General features: G+C 39.0%; 1 protein-coding gene across 1 annotated transcript in view; it reads right to left on the bottom strand.

Annotated features, from left to right (window-relative positions):
• Nucleotides 1–45: 45 nt before the first annotated feature.
• Nucleotides 46–17266, bottom strand: part of apba1a (amyloid beta (A4) precursor protein-binding, family A, member 1a) — a 45723-nt gene continuing 28502 nt past the window's right edge. The window contains exons 8-14 of the mRNA XM_062025384.1: nucleotides 14429–14620; nucleotides 12888–13067; nucleotides 8794–9006; nucleotides 8597–8716; nucleotides 8385–8525; nucleotides 3443–3558; nucleotides 46–2455 (exon numbers count right to left, since the gene is read on the bottom strand). Coding sequence (XP_061881368.1) covers nucleotides 3487–3558; nucleotides 8385–8525; nucleotides 8597–8716; nucleotides 8794–9006; nucleotides 12888–13067; nucleotides 14429–14620 — 918 coding nt within the window. The 3' untranslated portion in view covers nucleotides 46–2455; nucleotides 3443–3486. The remainder of the gene's footprint in view (nucleotides 2456–3442; nucleotides 3559–8384; nucleotides 8526–8596; nucleotides 8717–8793; nucleotides 9007–12887; nucleotides 13068–14428; nucleotides 14621–17266) is intronic.

Genomic DNA, 17266 nt, shown 5'->3' with positions numbered 1-17266 from the left:
CATCATCACATGGCTAAAGAAGATAATGTCATCATGATATATCATCATCACATGGCTAAAGAAGATAATGCCATCATGATATATCATCATCACATGGCTAAAGAAGACAATGCCATCATGATATATCATCATCACATGGCTAAAAAAGCTAATGCCATCATGATATATCATCAACACATGGCTAAATAAGCTAATGCCATCATGATATATCATTATCACATGGCTAAAGAAGATAATGTCATCATGATACATCATCATATAGGGGTGTTTATCGATCTTAAAAAAGCATTTGACACTATAGATCATTCTATATTATTGTCCAAGTTGTATTCATTTGGTGTGAGAGGAGTAGTTTTAGACTGGCTAAAAAGTTATTTAGATAATAGACAAGAGTTTGTGGATTTTATGGGTAATACATCTGAACAAATGAAGATTGAATGTGGAATTCCACAAGGTTCGGTTTTGGGACCAAAATTGTTTATTTTATATATTAATGATATATGGGAGGTATCAAAGTTATTGAAATGTGTATTATTTGCGGACGACACCAACTTTTTTTTTTCGGGACATGACTTAAAAGCATTATCAAACATTATTGAACAGGAAATGATTAAACTTAAGAGATGGTTTGATGTCAATAAATTATCATTAAATGTAGAAAAAAACAAAGTTCATGATTTTTTGTAAGAGGAAAAGGGAGGAAACGATCAAACTGTCAATAGATGGAATTGATATTGAAAGGGTTTCTGAACTTAGATTTTTAGGAGTGATACTGGATGACGCATGGAAATCTCATATTGCACATGTACGGAAAAAGATGTCTAAGAGTATTATATTAAATAAGGTAAATATGTGTTAGATTATAGTGCAATGCGCATATTGTATTGTGCACTTATATTGCCATATATCAGCTACTGTGTGGAAGTGTGGGGGAACACATACAAGAGTAACATAAAGGCGTTGTATCAACTACAGAAAAGAGCTATAAGGATTATTCATAAAGTAGATTACTTAGAACAACCCAACATATTATTCATTAATTCGGGTTTATTGAAATTACAGGAGCTAGTAAAGTTACAGATATTATGTGTCATGTTTAAGGCTAAAAGTAAAACATTACCAGCAAATTGACAAAAAATGTTTGTCATCACTTCTGAGAATGAAGAGCATAGAAGAAAAGGTCATTTCCAACATCAGTATTCAAGGACAACTTTAAAACAAATGTGCATATCAGTGGTGGGGGTCCAACTATGGAATTGTCTTTACAATGAGATAAAAGATTGTAAAAATATATTCCAATTGAAAAAAAAAAATATAAAGACAGAACAATAAAATCATATGGACAGCCTTAAGTGTTTACATTTTGCTTTTATTTTTTATTTTACTTATTTTTTGCCTGCATTTGTATTTGTTTTGTATCATCCCGTGAGGTGTATATTACTTATTTTGTTTTTTTTGTTCGGTTTGTACATCATGAAGTTTTGCACTTGTTGTGTTTTTTGTGTATTTTTTTGTTTGTTGTCGTTATATTTGGATGTAATTGTTGGTTTATATGATATCATTAAGCAAGACTACGTATTATGTTGAAGGGGGCAGGAAAATATAAGACTTGTCTTCATCCTGCTCCTTCTCAGGCATTGGTGTGTAAATGTATAATTGAATAATTGTCTATCGATCAAAGATGCACATCAATGAAGGAGATCAATAAAAATGAAATGAAGTCATCACGTGGTTAAATAAGCTAATGCCATCATGATATATCATCACATGGCTAAAGAAGCTAATGCCATCATGATATATCATCATCACATGGCTAAAGAAGATAATGCCATCATGATACATCATCATCATCATATGGCTAAATAAGCTAATGCCATCATGATATATCATCATCACATTGCTAAAGAATCTATTGCATCATGATATATCATCATCACATGGCTAAATAAGCTAATGCCATCATGATATGTCATCACATGGCTAAAGAAGCTAATGCCATCATGATATATCATAACATGGCTAAAGAAGCTAATGCCATCATGATATATCACCATCCCATGGCTAAAGAAGATATTGCCATCATTATGTATCATCATCACATGGCTAATGAAGATATTGCCATCATTATGTATCATCATCACATGGCTAAAGAAGATAATGCCATCATGATATATCATCACATGGCTAAAGAAGATAATGCCATCATTAACTATATCATCAACACATGGCTAAAGAAAATAATGCCATCAATAACTTTTTTGGAAAACGTTTAACATATGAGTAAAGTTTTATTTAAAACAAGAGTGGAGAAAAAAGAATCAATAAAATTGAGTAATTGTGATTGAATTGTGATGATTTTTTTTTTTATCCGTATGAGCTCTGTGATTGGCTGGCATGGTGACCAAGGTGGACCTCACCTGTCAGCCCAACTCAGCTGGGAGAGACTCCAGCTCACCTGCAAGCAGAAGAAAAGAAGCAACATAAAGATGTAATAAAAACATGTTTATGAATAATTATAGTTTGTATTTAAAACATCCAACCATCCATCCATTTTCTACCGCTTGTCCCTTTCTGGGGGGTGCTGGATCATGTTTATGAATAATTATAGTTTGTATTAAAAACATGTTTATGAATAATTATAGTTTGTATTAAAACATGTTTATGAATAATGATAGTTTGTATTAAAACACGTTTATGAATATTTATAGTTTGTATTAAAACATGTTTATGAATTGTCAGGTTCAAACACTGATGACATCTACTAAACAGGACAAGAAGCAAAGAATCAAACAGAAACAGAATTCAATGTGGTTCAGCGAGGAGAAACGTATACATCTGTACCCTTGCACAGTGTCATTACGCTCTAACAGAAAAAGGTTCACGTCTCCTCCTTTATTTGGATATTCCCTGTTTACATAGCAACATCTGTTTCTAAAGGAATGGTGGGTACGTAAACAGCCCTTGTTTTTGGTCACATTAACACAAAAGAAAAAGATGCCTCGGGCTTGGACTGGTCCTGGATCGAGCTTGGGCAGGTCTTGGATGACAATAAATAACCCCTCCCGTCTTCTCCCATCATACACAGCGGAATTTTCCAAGCCTATGGCTTGGTGCAACAAAAACAGCTTTCGTCTGTTCACTGGGAACCCAGAGAACGGAAAGTTTTTTGATAATTTAGAAAATGGATGGATGGATGGATACATCAAATTTTTCTGACATGAATATCTATAGTTAATATTAAAACATGTTTATGAATAATTATAGTTTGTATTAAAAACATGTTTATGAATAATTATAGTTTGTATTGAAACATGTTAATGAATAATTATAGTTTGTATTAAACCATGTTTACGAATAATTATAGTTTGTATTCAAAACATCCATCCATAATATTCATCGATATTCGATAAATATTACATACAGTATAATGTTCATAACTCACTTAGGTCCATCACCAGACAATAGAAGCTTTGAAACGTGCGGCAGTTAAATGTAAACTGGCTGCTCCTGGGCCGTGAGCAGGCGATACATGGCTGCTGGCATCGTCTTCATGTGGATCTGAAACATGACAACATATTCATATTTATATTTAATAATCATGTGGATCTAAACATCACATTCGTCCATCTTCTTCCGCTTATTTGAGGCGGGGTTGCGGGGGCAGCAGCCTAAGCAGAGAAGCCCAGACTTCCCTCTCTCAAGCCACTTCGTGCAGCTCCCCCGGTGTATCACAAGGCCTACCCAGGCTAGCTGGGAGACATAGTCTCTCCACCGTGTCCTGGGTCTTTCTCGTGGCCTCTTACCGGTTTGATTTACCTTAAACACCTCCCCAGGGGGGCATCCTGACCAGATGCTTGAACCACCTCATCTGGCTCCTCTCAATGTGGAGGAGCAGTGGCTTGACTCTGAGCTCCTCCTGAATGACAGAGCTTCTCACCCTATCAGCCATCCGACGAACTAAACTCATTTCGGCCACTTGTACCCGTGATCTTGTCCTTTCGGTCATAATGCAAAGCTCGTGACCATAGGTTAGGATATGGACCTAGATCGACCAATAAATTGAGAGCTTAGCCTTCCGGCTCAGCTCCTTCTTAACCACAACGGACCGATACAGGGTCCGCATTACTGCAGACGCTGCACTGATCCGCCTGTCGATCTCACAATCCACTCTTCCCTCACTCGTGAACAAGACATCCGAGGTACTTGAACTCCTGCACTTGGGGCAAGATATCGTCGCCAACCCGGAGATGGCACTACACCTTTTTACGGGCGAGAACCGTGGACTCGGACTTGGAAGTGCTGGTTTTCATCCCAGTTTGCTTCACATTCGGCTGCGAACCGATCCAGTGAGAGCTGAAGATCATGGTCAGATGGAGCCATCAGGACCACATCATCTGCAAAAAGCAGAGACCTAATCCTGCATCCACCAAACCGAATGCCTTCAAAGCCCTGACTGCGGATAAAAATTCTATCCATAAAAGTTGTAAACAGAACCGGTGACAAAGGGCAGCCCTGGCAGAGTCCAACCCTCACTGGAAACGGGTTCGACTTACTGCCGGCAATGCAGACCAAGCTCTAACACTGATCATACAGGGAGCGGCTGATACCCCATAATGATTGAGCACTTTCCACAGGACTACCTGAAGAACACGATAGAAAGCCTTATCGAAGTCCACAAAGCACATGTAGGCGGGTTGGTCCAACTCCCATGACCCCTTAAAGGCCTACTGAAATGAGATTTTCTTATTTAAACGGGGATAGCAGGTCCATTCTTTGTGTCATACTTGATCATTTTGCAATATTGCCATATTTTTGCTGAAAGGATTTAGTAGAGAACATCAACGATAAAGTTCGCAACTTTTGGTCGCTGATAAAAAAGCCTTGCCTGTACCGGAAGTAGCGTGACGTCACAGGTTGTGGAGGTCCTCACATCTGCACATTGTTTACAATCATGGCCACCAGCAGCGAGAGCGATTCGGACCGAGAAAGCGACGATTAACCCATTAATTTGAGCGAGGATGAAAGATTCGTGGATGAGGAAAGTGAGAGTGAAGGATTAGAGGGCAGTGGGAGCGATTCAGATAGGGAAGATGCTGTGAGAGGCGAGTGGGACCTGATATTCAGCTGGGAATGACTAAAACAGTAAATAAACACAAGACATATATATACTCTATTAGCCACAACACAACCAGGCTTATATTTAATATGCCACATAACAAACACCTCCCCCCTACCGTCCATATAACCCGCCAATACAAATCAAACACCCAATCCCACAGCCCAAAGTACCGTTCACCTCCGCAAAGTTCATACAGCACATACACTACCGTTCAAAAGTTTGGGGTCACATTGAAATGTCCTTATTTTTGAAGGAAAAGCACTGTACTTTTCAATGAAGATAACTTGAAACTAGTCTTAACTTTAAAGAAATACACTCTATACATTGCTAATGTGGTAAATGACTATTCTAGCTGCAAATGTCTGGTTTTTGGTGCAATATCTACATAGGTGTATAGAGGCCCATTTCCAGCAACTATCACTCCAGTGTTCTAATGGTACAATGTGTTTGCTCATTGGCTCAGAAGGCTAATTGATGATTAGAAAACCCTTGTGCAATCATGTTCACACATCTGAAAACAGTTTAGCTCGTTACAGAAGCTACAAAACTGACCTTCCTTTGAGCAGATTGACTTTCTGGAGCATCACATTTGTGGGGTCAATTAAACGCTGAAAATGGCCAGAAAAAGAGAACTTTCATCTGAAACTCGACAGTCTATTCTTGTTCTTAGAAATGAAGGCTATTCCACAAAATTGTTTGGGTGACCCCAAACTTTTGAAAGGTAGTGTATATTTCCCCAAAGTTACGTACGTGACATGCACATAGCGGCACGCACGTACGGGCAAGCGATCAAATGTTTGGAAGCCGCAGCTGCGTACTCACGGTAGCGCGTATCCAACTCAAAGTCCTCCTGGTAAGAGTCTCTGTTGTCCCAGTTCTCTACGTGTTTGTGTTGCTGCAGCCGGCCGCTAATACACCGCTTCCCACCTACAGCTTTCTTCTTTGCTGTCTTCATTGTTCATTAAACAAATTGCAAAAGATTCACCAACACAGATGTCCAGAATACTGTGGAATTTTGCGATGAAAACAGACGACTTAATTGCTGGCCACAATCAGGCATGTGATTTGACCACAATGAAAAAGACTGAAAAAATTTCCGAGGGTCTGGGGGATGAAGGCCCCCAGCCAGGTCCCCCCCCCCCCCAGTGCCCTGGTGGGCTGGTGGGGGGACAAGGGGGGCAACGCCCCCCGAAGCTCCTGGTTTTTCACCAATTTAACATGCTAAAATTAACAAAGACAGCACTATTTGAAGAAAATATTTTAGTGTTTAAAGACATGAAAACATCATTAATAGAACATACATAACCCAATTATCCTAATGAATCACTGTATATGGTTCAGTCCCAACAGTATTTAGTCACTAATATTTACATCTTGTGTTCATTTCACATCCACAGGTGTCACATTGATCAGTGATATTATCTACAGTTTATTTACAGTATTACCACATTACTTCAGTTCACTTCACACATTAGCTTTCTCGGAGAGCCCAGCCCTAACATGAGCTTTCCTTGCAAATGTATTTAACAAAATACCAAATGTAAACATTTTATTCTTTTCGCCAAAATAGGATATAAATTTATGAAAATAATTACACGTGTTTAGTATTGTTTACTCATATTTGAATATAGGAAATAATAATAATGTGAGGACACTGACATATTGCATGAAACAAGTGTGAAAATATTTACCTTCAAGATTGTTACACCACTGACAATAGTTTCAAGAGACTACATAAGAACTTAATATTACAAAATAGTATTATATGCAAATTTATTTCAAATAAATTGTTAACTGGATTCAATAATGCGACTCTTTGAATTTCTGTAATTTCATAATATATTTTCACGTGGCTTTTTATTTTTAGAAAAACCCATTTATATTTCGCAAAGCAATAATTGGTTAATATTTAAAACAAACATGCGTATTTCGCAAGCAAATACTTTTTAGCTTACCTCATTATAACAACCCTGTCTGCAACTGAAGTGGGTTGTTTGGGCGGATCTTTCCTCTCGATGTAAACATAGGATGAAGTCCGTAAGGTTTGCTCACTTTCGGTTGACATCCAAAAGTACCAGCTAGTGAAAAGTTTGTTTTCCTTGCTTCAAGTTGTTTAATATGTTTTTGGCGTTTCGCATGTACTTCCAAAGCCTTGAAACCTCGTGATCCATAGTCAATATTATCATGACACCACGTGCACAAAACCTTTCCGGGACGATCGATTTTCCGAATAAAATCACCGAACAAAGTCGTAACTTCCTTCTTCCCAACAGTATCAGTGATTTCCCTTTCCATCCAGTCCCATCGAGACTTAATTTTGACATGTTTATCAATTTATTTTACTCGTAAAAGTGTCCTTTCTCTCGAGAACCGACATCGTTTACATATGGAAAATGGCGGTATGATGACGTTATTAACGTCATCATTCATAACAGATGTCCTGATTGGTCACAAGGAACATATCGATCAATCAACTACGGCGTAATATAAACTACGTCTCGAATCTTGATTTAGGGTCGGGAAAAAAACCCGAAAAACGGGAGATAATTTTTTTTCCCCCCGACATTAAAAAAGACGGAATTCCGACTTTAGACGGAAAAATCACATGCCTGCACAATGCTGTCCCAAAATGTCCGCTACAATCCGTGACGTCACGCGCAAACGTCATCATACCAAGACGTTTTCAGCAGGATATTTCGCGGGAAATTTAAAATTGCACTTTACTAATCTAACCCGGCCGTATTGGCATGTGTTGCAATGTTAAGATTTCATCATTGATATATAAACTATCAGACTGCGTGGTCGGTAGTAGTGGGTTTCAGTAGGCCTTTAAACATCCTGCCCAGAGTATTTAGTTGGTCCACAGTTCCAAGACCAGGACCAAAACCACACTGGCGTACCCTCCTTCCAAGTACACCTGAATAGACTTTAACAGGAAGGCTGAGGTGTGTGATCCAACGAGAGTAGGAACACACCCTCAAGTTTCCCTTCTTAAAGAAAGAAACCACCACCCCGGTCTGCCACTGACTGCGATGTACATGCAATGATGCAGAGTCTTTGGTTAGATAGATCATTTGATGTGTCTGCCTATATGAGGTGGGCGTGTCCAAGGTCTGGATGGTAGAAAATAATTAAGAGAAACGTGTGTAACTTCAAATAAAAAAATATGAGGTTCAAAGGAAAGAATATGTGATTGTCCACAAGTGTCCCAGATGAGGTTCTGGTCTACATGACAGCAGTCAACACGTAATACTTGCGAGCTCACCTCTCCCACTGCGTTGGACAGGACCTGGACAATTTTTTCATGGGGTGTGGCGACCACACTCTGGCTGTTGATCTCAATGATGCGGTGACCCACTCTGACTCCGCCCCTTTCAGCAATCCCACCACGCATCAGACTGCAGATCTGTGGACGGGGGAACGCCCCTTGTAGCCGATGCGATACTTTGCAATTGAGAAAGCATGGTGATTACCCACAATGCCGTTCTGGACACTGAAGCCCAGCTGGTAGCGGAGGTCTGGTCGCCTGATGAGCACCGTGGTCACTGGAGGACATCTCACCAAGTTCATCCTGATGCGGGACTGGTTTTTAAGACCCTAAGAAAGAAGAACTGTGATCTTTACATCAATACTTCAAGCACGTGTACTCCTGAACAACTCCATTACTCCCATACCTTGATGATACTCTGACAGGTGGACAGTGGCAGACCCACCAAACTGGTACCGTTAATGGACATGATCTGATCCCCGATGTTCAGTCTGCCAGACCTCTCTGCTGGCCCGCCGTGCATCATGTTGGCGATGATGACGGTGGGCAGGATGGAACCCCAGCCGCTCTCCACGATGACCACACCCAATATCTCGCCTTTCGCTTTCTCCAGTAACACCTGGCAAACACAAACACACCCAATATTTATACAAAGTAAATACCAAATAAAGTAAATGTCAAGTACATGTCAGGTAAACAAAAAGTAAATGTCAAGTACTTGTCACATAAATACAAAGTAAATACCAAGTAGATGGAAAGTCCATGTCAAGTAAATACAAAGTATATACAAAGTAAATGTCAAGTACTTGTCATGTACGCTATATTGACAAAAGTATTTGGCCACCTATCCAAATGATGAGAATCAGGTGTCCTAATCAGTTGGCCCGGCCACAGGTGTATAAAATCAAGCACTTAGGCATGGAAACTGTTTCTACAAACATTTGTGAAAGAATGGGTCGCTCTCAGTGATTTCCAGCGTGGAACTGTCATAGGATGCCACCTGTGCAACAAATCCAGTCGTGAAATTCCCTCGCTCCTAAATATTCCAAAGTCAACTGTCGGCTTTATTACAAGAAAATGGAAGAGTTTGGGAACAACAGCAACTCAGCCACCAAGTGGTAGGCCATGTAAACTGACAGAGAGGGGTGAGCGGATGCTGAAGCGCATAGTGCAAAGACTTTCAGTTGCTACAGAGCTCCAAACTTCATGTGACTTTCCAATTAGCCCACGTACAGTACGCAGAGAGCTTCATGGAATGGGTTTCCATGGCCGAGCAGCTGCATCTAAGCCATACATCACCAAGTCCAATGCAAAGCGTTGGATGCAGTGGTGTAAAGCATGTCCCCACTGGACTTTAGAGCAGTGAAGACGCCTTCTCTGGAGTGATGCTTCTCCATCTGGCAATCTGATGGATGAGTCTGGGTTTGGAGGTTGCCAGGAGAATGCTACATTTCGGACTGCATTGTGCCGAGTGTGAAATTTGGTGGAGGAGGAATTATGGTGTGGGGTTGTTTTTCAGGAGTTGAGCTTGGCCCCTTAGTTCCAGTGGAAAGGAACTTTGAATGCTCCAGGATACCAAAACATTTTGGACAACGCCATGCTCCCAACCTTGTGGGAACAGTTTGGAGCGGGCCCCTTCCTCTTCCAACATAACTGTGCACCAGTGCACAAAGCAAGGTCCATAAAGACATGGATGACAGAGTCTGGTGTGGATGAACTTTACTGGCCTGCACAGAGTCCTGACCTGAACCCGATAGAACACCTTTGGGATGAATTAGAACGGAGACTGAGAGCCAGGCCTTCTCGACCAACGTCAGTGTTTGACCTCACCAATGCACTTTTGGTAGAATGGTGGAAAATTCCTTTAAGCACACTCCGCAACCTTGTGGACAGCCTTCCCAGAAGAGTTGAAGCTATAATAGCTGCAAAAGGTGGACCGACATCTTTTTGAACCCTGTGGGTTAGGAATGGAATGGCACTTCAAGTTCATATGTGAGTCAAGGCAGGTGGCCAAATGCTTTTGGCAATATAATGTATATGTAAAGTACATGTCAAGTAAGTACAAAGTAAATGTCAAGTACATGTCAAGTAGATGACATCACGTCCTCTCCAAGGTTTCTCATTGTCCCATTGGGTTGAGTTTTTCCTTGCCCTGATCTGGGATCTGTCATTGTGGCTTGTGCAGCCCTTTGAGACACTCATGATTTAGGGCTATATAAGTAAACATTGATTGATAAATACAGAGTAAATGTCAAGTAAATATCAAGTAAATACCAAGTAAATGTCAAGTAAGTGTCAAGTAAAGACCAAGTAAATATCAAGTAAATACAGAGTAAATGCCAAGGAAATATCTAGTAAATACCAAGTAAATACCAAGTAAATGTCAGGTAAATGGTAAATGGGTTATACTTGTATAGCGCTTTTCTACTTTCAAGGTACTCAAAGCGCTTTGACACTATTTCCACATTCACCCATTCACACACACATTCACACACTGATGGCAGAAGCTGCCATGCAAGGCACTAACCACGACCCATCAGGAGCAAGGGTGAAGTGTCTTGCTCAAGGACACAACGGACGTGACGGGGTTGGTAGGAACCAGGAACCCTCAGGTTGCTGGCACGGCCACTCTCCCAACTGCGCCACGCCGTCCCCAAGTAAAAACCAAGTAAATATCAAGTAAGTATAGAGTAAATGTCAAGTAAATACCAAGTAAATATGAAGTAAATGTCAAGTAAATACAGAGTAAATATCAAGTAAATACTGAGTAAATGTCAAGTAAATACCAAGTAAATGTCAAATAAATGTCAAGTAAATACTAAGTAAATGTCAAGTAAATGTGAAATAAATACTAAGTAAATACCAAGTAAATGTCAAGTAAATATCAAGTAAATACAGAGTAATTGTCAAATAAATGTCAAGTAAATACCAAGTAAATATCAGGTAAATACAGAGTAAATGTAAAATAAATGTTAAGTAAATACTAAGTAAATGTCAAGTAAATACCGAGTAAATATCAAGTAAATACTGAGTAAATGTCAAGTAAATGTCAAGTAAATACCAATTAAATACCAAGTAAATATCAAGTAAATACTGAGTAAATGTCAAATAAATGTCAAGTAAATACCAAGTAAATATCAAGTAACTATCAAGTAAATACAGAGTAAATGTCAAGTAAATACCAAGTAAATGTTAAATAAATGTCAAGTAAATACCAAGTAAATACAGAGAAAATTTCAAATAAATGTCAAGTAAATGTCAAGTAAATACCGAGTAAATGTCGAGTAAATACTAAGTAAATGTCAAGTAAATATCAACTAAATGCCAAGTAAATACCAAGTAAATATCAAGTAAATGTCAAATAAGTGTCAAGTAAATACCAAGTAAATACATAGTAAACGTCAAGTAAATGTAAGGTAAATGTCAAGCAAAAACGAAGTAAATAGTAAGTAAATGTCAAGTAAAAACCAAGTAAATATCAAGTAAATACAGAGTAAATACCAAGTAAATGTCAAGTAAATATCGAGTAAATACCAAGTAAATGTTAAGTAAAAACCAAGTAAATATCAAATAAATACAGAGTAAATACCAAGTAAATGTCAAGTAAATAGCAAGTAAATAGAAAATAAATGTAAAGTAAATATCAAGTAAATACAGAGTAAATGTCAAGTAAATATTAAGTAAATACTAAGTAAATACCAAGTAAATATCAAGTAAATACAGAGTAAATGTCAAGTAAATATTAAGTAAATACTAAGTAAATACCAAGTAAATATCAAGTAAATATTAAGTAAATACTAAGTAAATACAGAGTAAATGTCAAGTGAATATCAAGTAAATACCAAGTAAATACCGAGTAAATATCAAGTAATACCAAGTAAATGTCAAGTAAATGCAAATGTCAAACATGTCTATATACAACTACGGACCAAAATGACACTTTGCCATGATTTCTTCTGCACCTAAGGAGTGAAACAAGACTCTTTCGTTTGTGCGAACGGACTGCAACAAAGTCCCTCTTGTTCCTCAGAGGAGCAAGGACTTCAACATGGAGCGACTCTCAATCGAGGATCGGAAGGACAGAATCACAGCAAAGCGAGGACAGTTCCTCTTCCAAGCCATGGGAGCAACTTAGAGCTTTGAGAAGTTCCGGAGGTACGACGTGGTACGACCCGGATTAGGGATTTCCCTTGAGCAGAAGCAGCTGGACTCAATCACCGGTCTCTCAGTCATTCTGGTAGAAGGAGAAGTAATGCCGTCTTTCATTTTCTACTGTATGCCAATGAAGCTCCTTTACCAACTATATTTTGGATGTGTTACCTACCTTGCTACTGTTTTGACTACTCCCCTCTTTATCTTCATTGTTAACATTCATAAGGAAGTTGTCACCTCGACTTCTAGTCTGATATATATCTTACAGAGTAGTTGTGTGATATAGAATATACTGCATAGTATTGTAGTAGTATTAGAAGTAGTATAGTGGCGGTCAGACGGTCTTACATCTTTGCAGTTTTCCGACTTGGAGAAGTGAACGAGGTCATCGTTGTACATGTCCTGCGTGTTGAGCAGGTCGCTGTATTCCTTCTGGCTCAGGTCCTCGGGGTTGATGCCGTTGGCCCTCAAGAACTCCTGGTAAGCCACACTGAAGGCCTGCCCAATAGACTGAGCAATGAGCTGGGCCTGCAATGAGCACCACAATGATTATTATCTTTGATAAGACCAATGATGCCAACGTATTGAAGACATCAACGCTTAGAATGTTCACATCACGTATGAGCAGTTGGTCACTTTTATGAAGAGCACTCAAAAGTTACTTTACAAACTCAAAGTTCAGGGATATATTCAAGTTTCAACACAAGATAAGAAATCATATCGTGTACTACTTGTACTCATACTACAGTACCATTCTACAGTTTACATTACAGTACACATTATACAGTAAGGGTGATGTTAATTAGAGTGTAAACAATATCACTTGTTAGTGATGTTAATAAGAGTGTAAACAATATCTCATAAGTCTTACATACTACATATTTACTAAGTCTTGCATGTTTACTATTTATTAAGTCTAACATATTTACTATTTACTAAGTCTTACATATTTACAGTTTACTAAGTCTAACTTATTTACTATTTATTAAGTCTTACATATTTACTATTTACAAATTCTAACTTAGTTACTATTTACAAAGTCTTAAATTTTTACTAAGTCTTACATATTTACTGTGTTAGATATTTACTATTTATTAAGTCTTACATATTTACTATTTACTAAGTCTTACATATTTACTATTTACTAAGTCTTACATATGTATTATTTACTAAGTCTAACTTATTTACTATTTACTAAGTCTAACTTATTTACTATTTACAAAGTCTTACATATTCACTAAGTGTAACATATTTACTATTTACTAAGTCTTACATATTTACTAAGTCTTACATATTTACAAAGTTTAACATATTTACTTACTCTCTATGAATGTTGTCCTTCATCCAGGTCATTATAGTTTAAGAACATTCCAATCAATCACAACTGGACTGTCTGGTTTGTTTTAAAAGACGTTTTGACTCTCATTCTAGTAAACTTCATCAGGTCATGATCGTAGACTTTTATTGGTCAGATCTAGTCTTGGACTTAGATTGGTCACATCTAGTCTTAGACTTAAATTGGTCACATCTAGTCTTAGACTTAAATTGGTCAGATTTAGTCTTAGACTTAGATTGATCAGATCTAGTCTTGGACTTAGATTGATCAGATCTAGTCTTGGACTTCGACTGTTCAGATCTAGCCTTGGACTTCAATTGGTCAGATGTAGCCTTGGACTTAGATTGGTCAGATCTATTTTTAGACTTAGATTGGTTATATATAGTCTTAGATTTAGATTGGTCAGATCTAGTCTTAGACTTAGATTGGTCAGATCTAGTTTTAGACTTCGATTGGTCAGATCTAGCCTTGGACCTAGATTGGTTAGATCTAGTCTTAGACTTAGATTGGTCAGATCTAGTTTTACTAGTTGTACTTTGAAGTGATTACTTACGTCGTCGGATTCAAAGACGTGACAGATCATCTTGTACTGCCGCTTGCTGTCCACTTCTGGCTCTGAGGCCTCCATGTTGTCCTGAGAGTCCTGGCGGACCAAACGCCGGCGGGCCATCAGAACCACCAGGTTGCCGATGTCAGCGATGTAAGAGATGGTGCGCAGAGGATGGTCCATCATGGTCTCCTGTGGCTACACCACCATCATTATGTCACACACATAAAACATGCATGCTGCCCAGTCCGATACCGCTCATCCATAGGTGATATCGGCCGATACCGCTCACATGTACGAACTATAAATGTTGCAATGAGTGCTATCGACAGTGTAGCACTATCAACTAGTTCCTAATTTGATCAAAACAAAGTCAATAGTACACATTCAACAAACAGAAAAACTACTATCTACCAGTGGTGTGCTGTCAGGGCCTAACATAACCAGAAATCATGATCACAATTAAAGATAAAAGTATTTTTTCATTTACTTTCCCTAAATATCTAAAAGTATTCATATTCTCTTCATGTCATATTATGCTCCTTTCAGTGCTGTTGTTTTTAGTTTTAGTTTGTAGCCAATCAGAATTCAGCTAGCTTATGTTGCCATGCTGTACGAAATCTGCCCGGAGCCTTCAGAATCAACAATGCGGGCGTCTGTGTACTGTAAGTGAACTGGCACATAGAGCTGATAGACAATTGCGATAGCCAATCAGATCCCGAGTTGTTGTCAGTAAGGCCTTCTAGCTGGCCTAACGCTGTGATTGGATACTCACTTGGGAGTCCCAAGTGAGTATCCAATGACAAGTTGCGAAAACAGGAAGTGGCCCCGGAACCATACGAGCGATAGAAAACCACAGAAGACTCACCGGTACAATAACCACGGAGATTAAGTGTTTGTCTTACACCTAGTAAACCGCTGTGGACAGACGAAGCAAAGCCCCAGGAAGACTAGTGGGTTGTTGAGGCAACCAGCTAATGGGGATCCTTAATAAAAATCAAATCAAAATCAAAGCAATGCAGGTTTAGTGAGCGGTGCGCGCTCCCGCGAAGGAAATAATTTTTTGGCAGGCAATCACATTTTGGCACAACACCCGCGGCGAAATGGTTTGCCTGTCACATTCACACAAATCAACCGACTCCTACGATGGTACCACTGGCTTATACAGCGTCGGATGGGTTCTACAAATTGTGAGTTCAAAAAATGTATTTCTTAATTTTTTCATGTTTCATTTGTTTGATACAATTATTTTCATTTTGACAGTACCACGCAAGATATGTTTTAATTGCTGAAGCGGGTTTATTGATTTTTAAATGCGCCGAAAAATAGACCCTTTTGTTCACTGTTGAGGTGTTTCAATGCGCAGTAGCGTGCAAGTGGGTTTCTGTATAGTATCTCCAGCCGTGTCCATGTGGTGACATCAATTACGGCATTTTGAGAGGTGAAGTCGGCCTAAGTAGGACATCACTGAAAGCCTAGGTGAGAAACGCACGGCCTGCCACTATCATCTACTAACTACTATTTGCAACAGACTTAGTAAATATTCAAGACTTAGTAATTGATAAGTATGTAAGACTTCGTACATATGTAAAACTTAGTAATAATGAATATGTAAGACTTAGTAAATAGTATATATGTAAGATTTACTAAATAGTAAATATGTAGGACTTAGGGAATAGTAAATATGTAAGACTTAGTAAATATGTAGTATGTAAGACTTAGTAATAATTAATATGTAAGACTTAGTAAATAGTAAATATTTAAAGGCCTACTGAAACCCACTACTACCGACCACGCAGTCTGATAGTTTATATATCAATGATGAAATCTTAACATTGCAACACATGCCAATACGGCCGGGTTAACTTATAAAGTGCAATTTTAAATTTCCCGGGAAACTTCCGGTTGGAAACGTCTATGTATGATGACGTTTGCGCGTGACGTCAATGGTTGAACCGGAAGTATTCGGACACATTGTATCTCAATACAAACAGCTCTGTTTTCATCGCAAAATTCCACAGTATTCTGGACATCTGTGTTGGTGAATCTTTTGCAATTTGTTTAATGAACAATGAAGACTGCAAAGAAGAAAGTTGTAGGTGGGATCGGATTGGTGTATTAGCGGCTGGCTGCAGCAACACAACCAGGAGGACTTTGACTTGGATAGCAGACGCGCTATCCGACGCTAGCTGCCGACCGCATCGATGATCGGGTGAAGTCATTCCTCGCGCCGTCGATCGCTGGAACGCAGGTGAGCACGGGTGTTGATTTGCAGATGAGGGCTGGCGTAGGTGGAGCGCTAAAGTTTTTGTCATAGCTCTGACGAGGTCCCGTAGCTAAGTTAGCTTCAATGGCGTCATTAGCAACAGTATTGCTAGGCTTCGACAGGCGGCACAGCATTAACCGTGTAGTTACAGGTCCAGGGTTTGGTTCGGTGTCTCCTGATAGTAGTATTGTTGATCTTCTGTCTATCCTTCCAGTCACAGACTTATTTCTTTTGTTTCTTTCTGCATTTAAGCACGATGCTATCACGTTAGCTCCGTAGCTAAAGTGCTTCACCGATGTATTGTCGTGGAGATAAAAGTCACTGTGAATGTCCATTTTGCGTTCTCAACTCTCATTTTCAAGAGGATAAAGTATCCGAGGTGGTTTAAAATACAAATCCGTGATCCACAATAGAAAAAGGAGAAAGTGTGGAATCCAATGAGCCAGCTTGTACCTAAGTTACGGTCAGAGCGAAAAAAGATACGTCCTGCACTGCACTCTAGTCCTTCACTCTCACGTACCTCATCCACAAATCTTTCATCCTCGCTCAAAATAATGGGGTAATCGTTGCTTTCTCGG

The sequence above is a fragment of the Entelurus aequoreus genome, linkage group LG17, assembly GCF_033978785.1.
Source record: "Entelurus aequoreus isolate RoL-2023_Sb linkage group LG17, RoL_Eaeq_v1.1, whole genome shotgun sequence".
NCBI lineage: Eukaryota > Metazoa > Chordata > Actinopteri > Syngnathiformes > Syngnathidae > Entelurus > Entelurus aequoreus.
The sequence above is the reverse complement of the archived record's forward strand: the minus strand, read 5'-3'. Positions and strand labels throughout refer to the sequence as shown.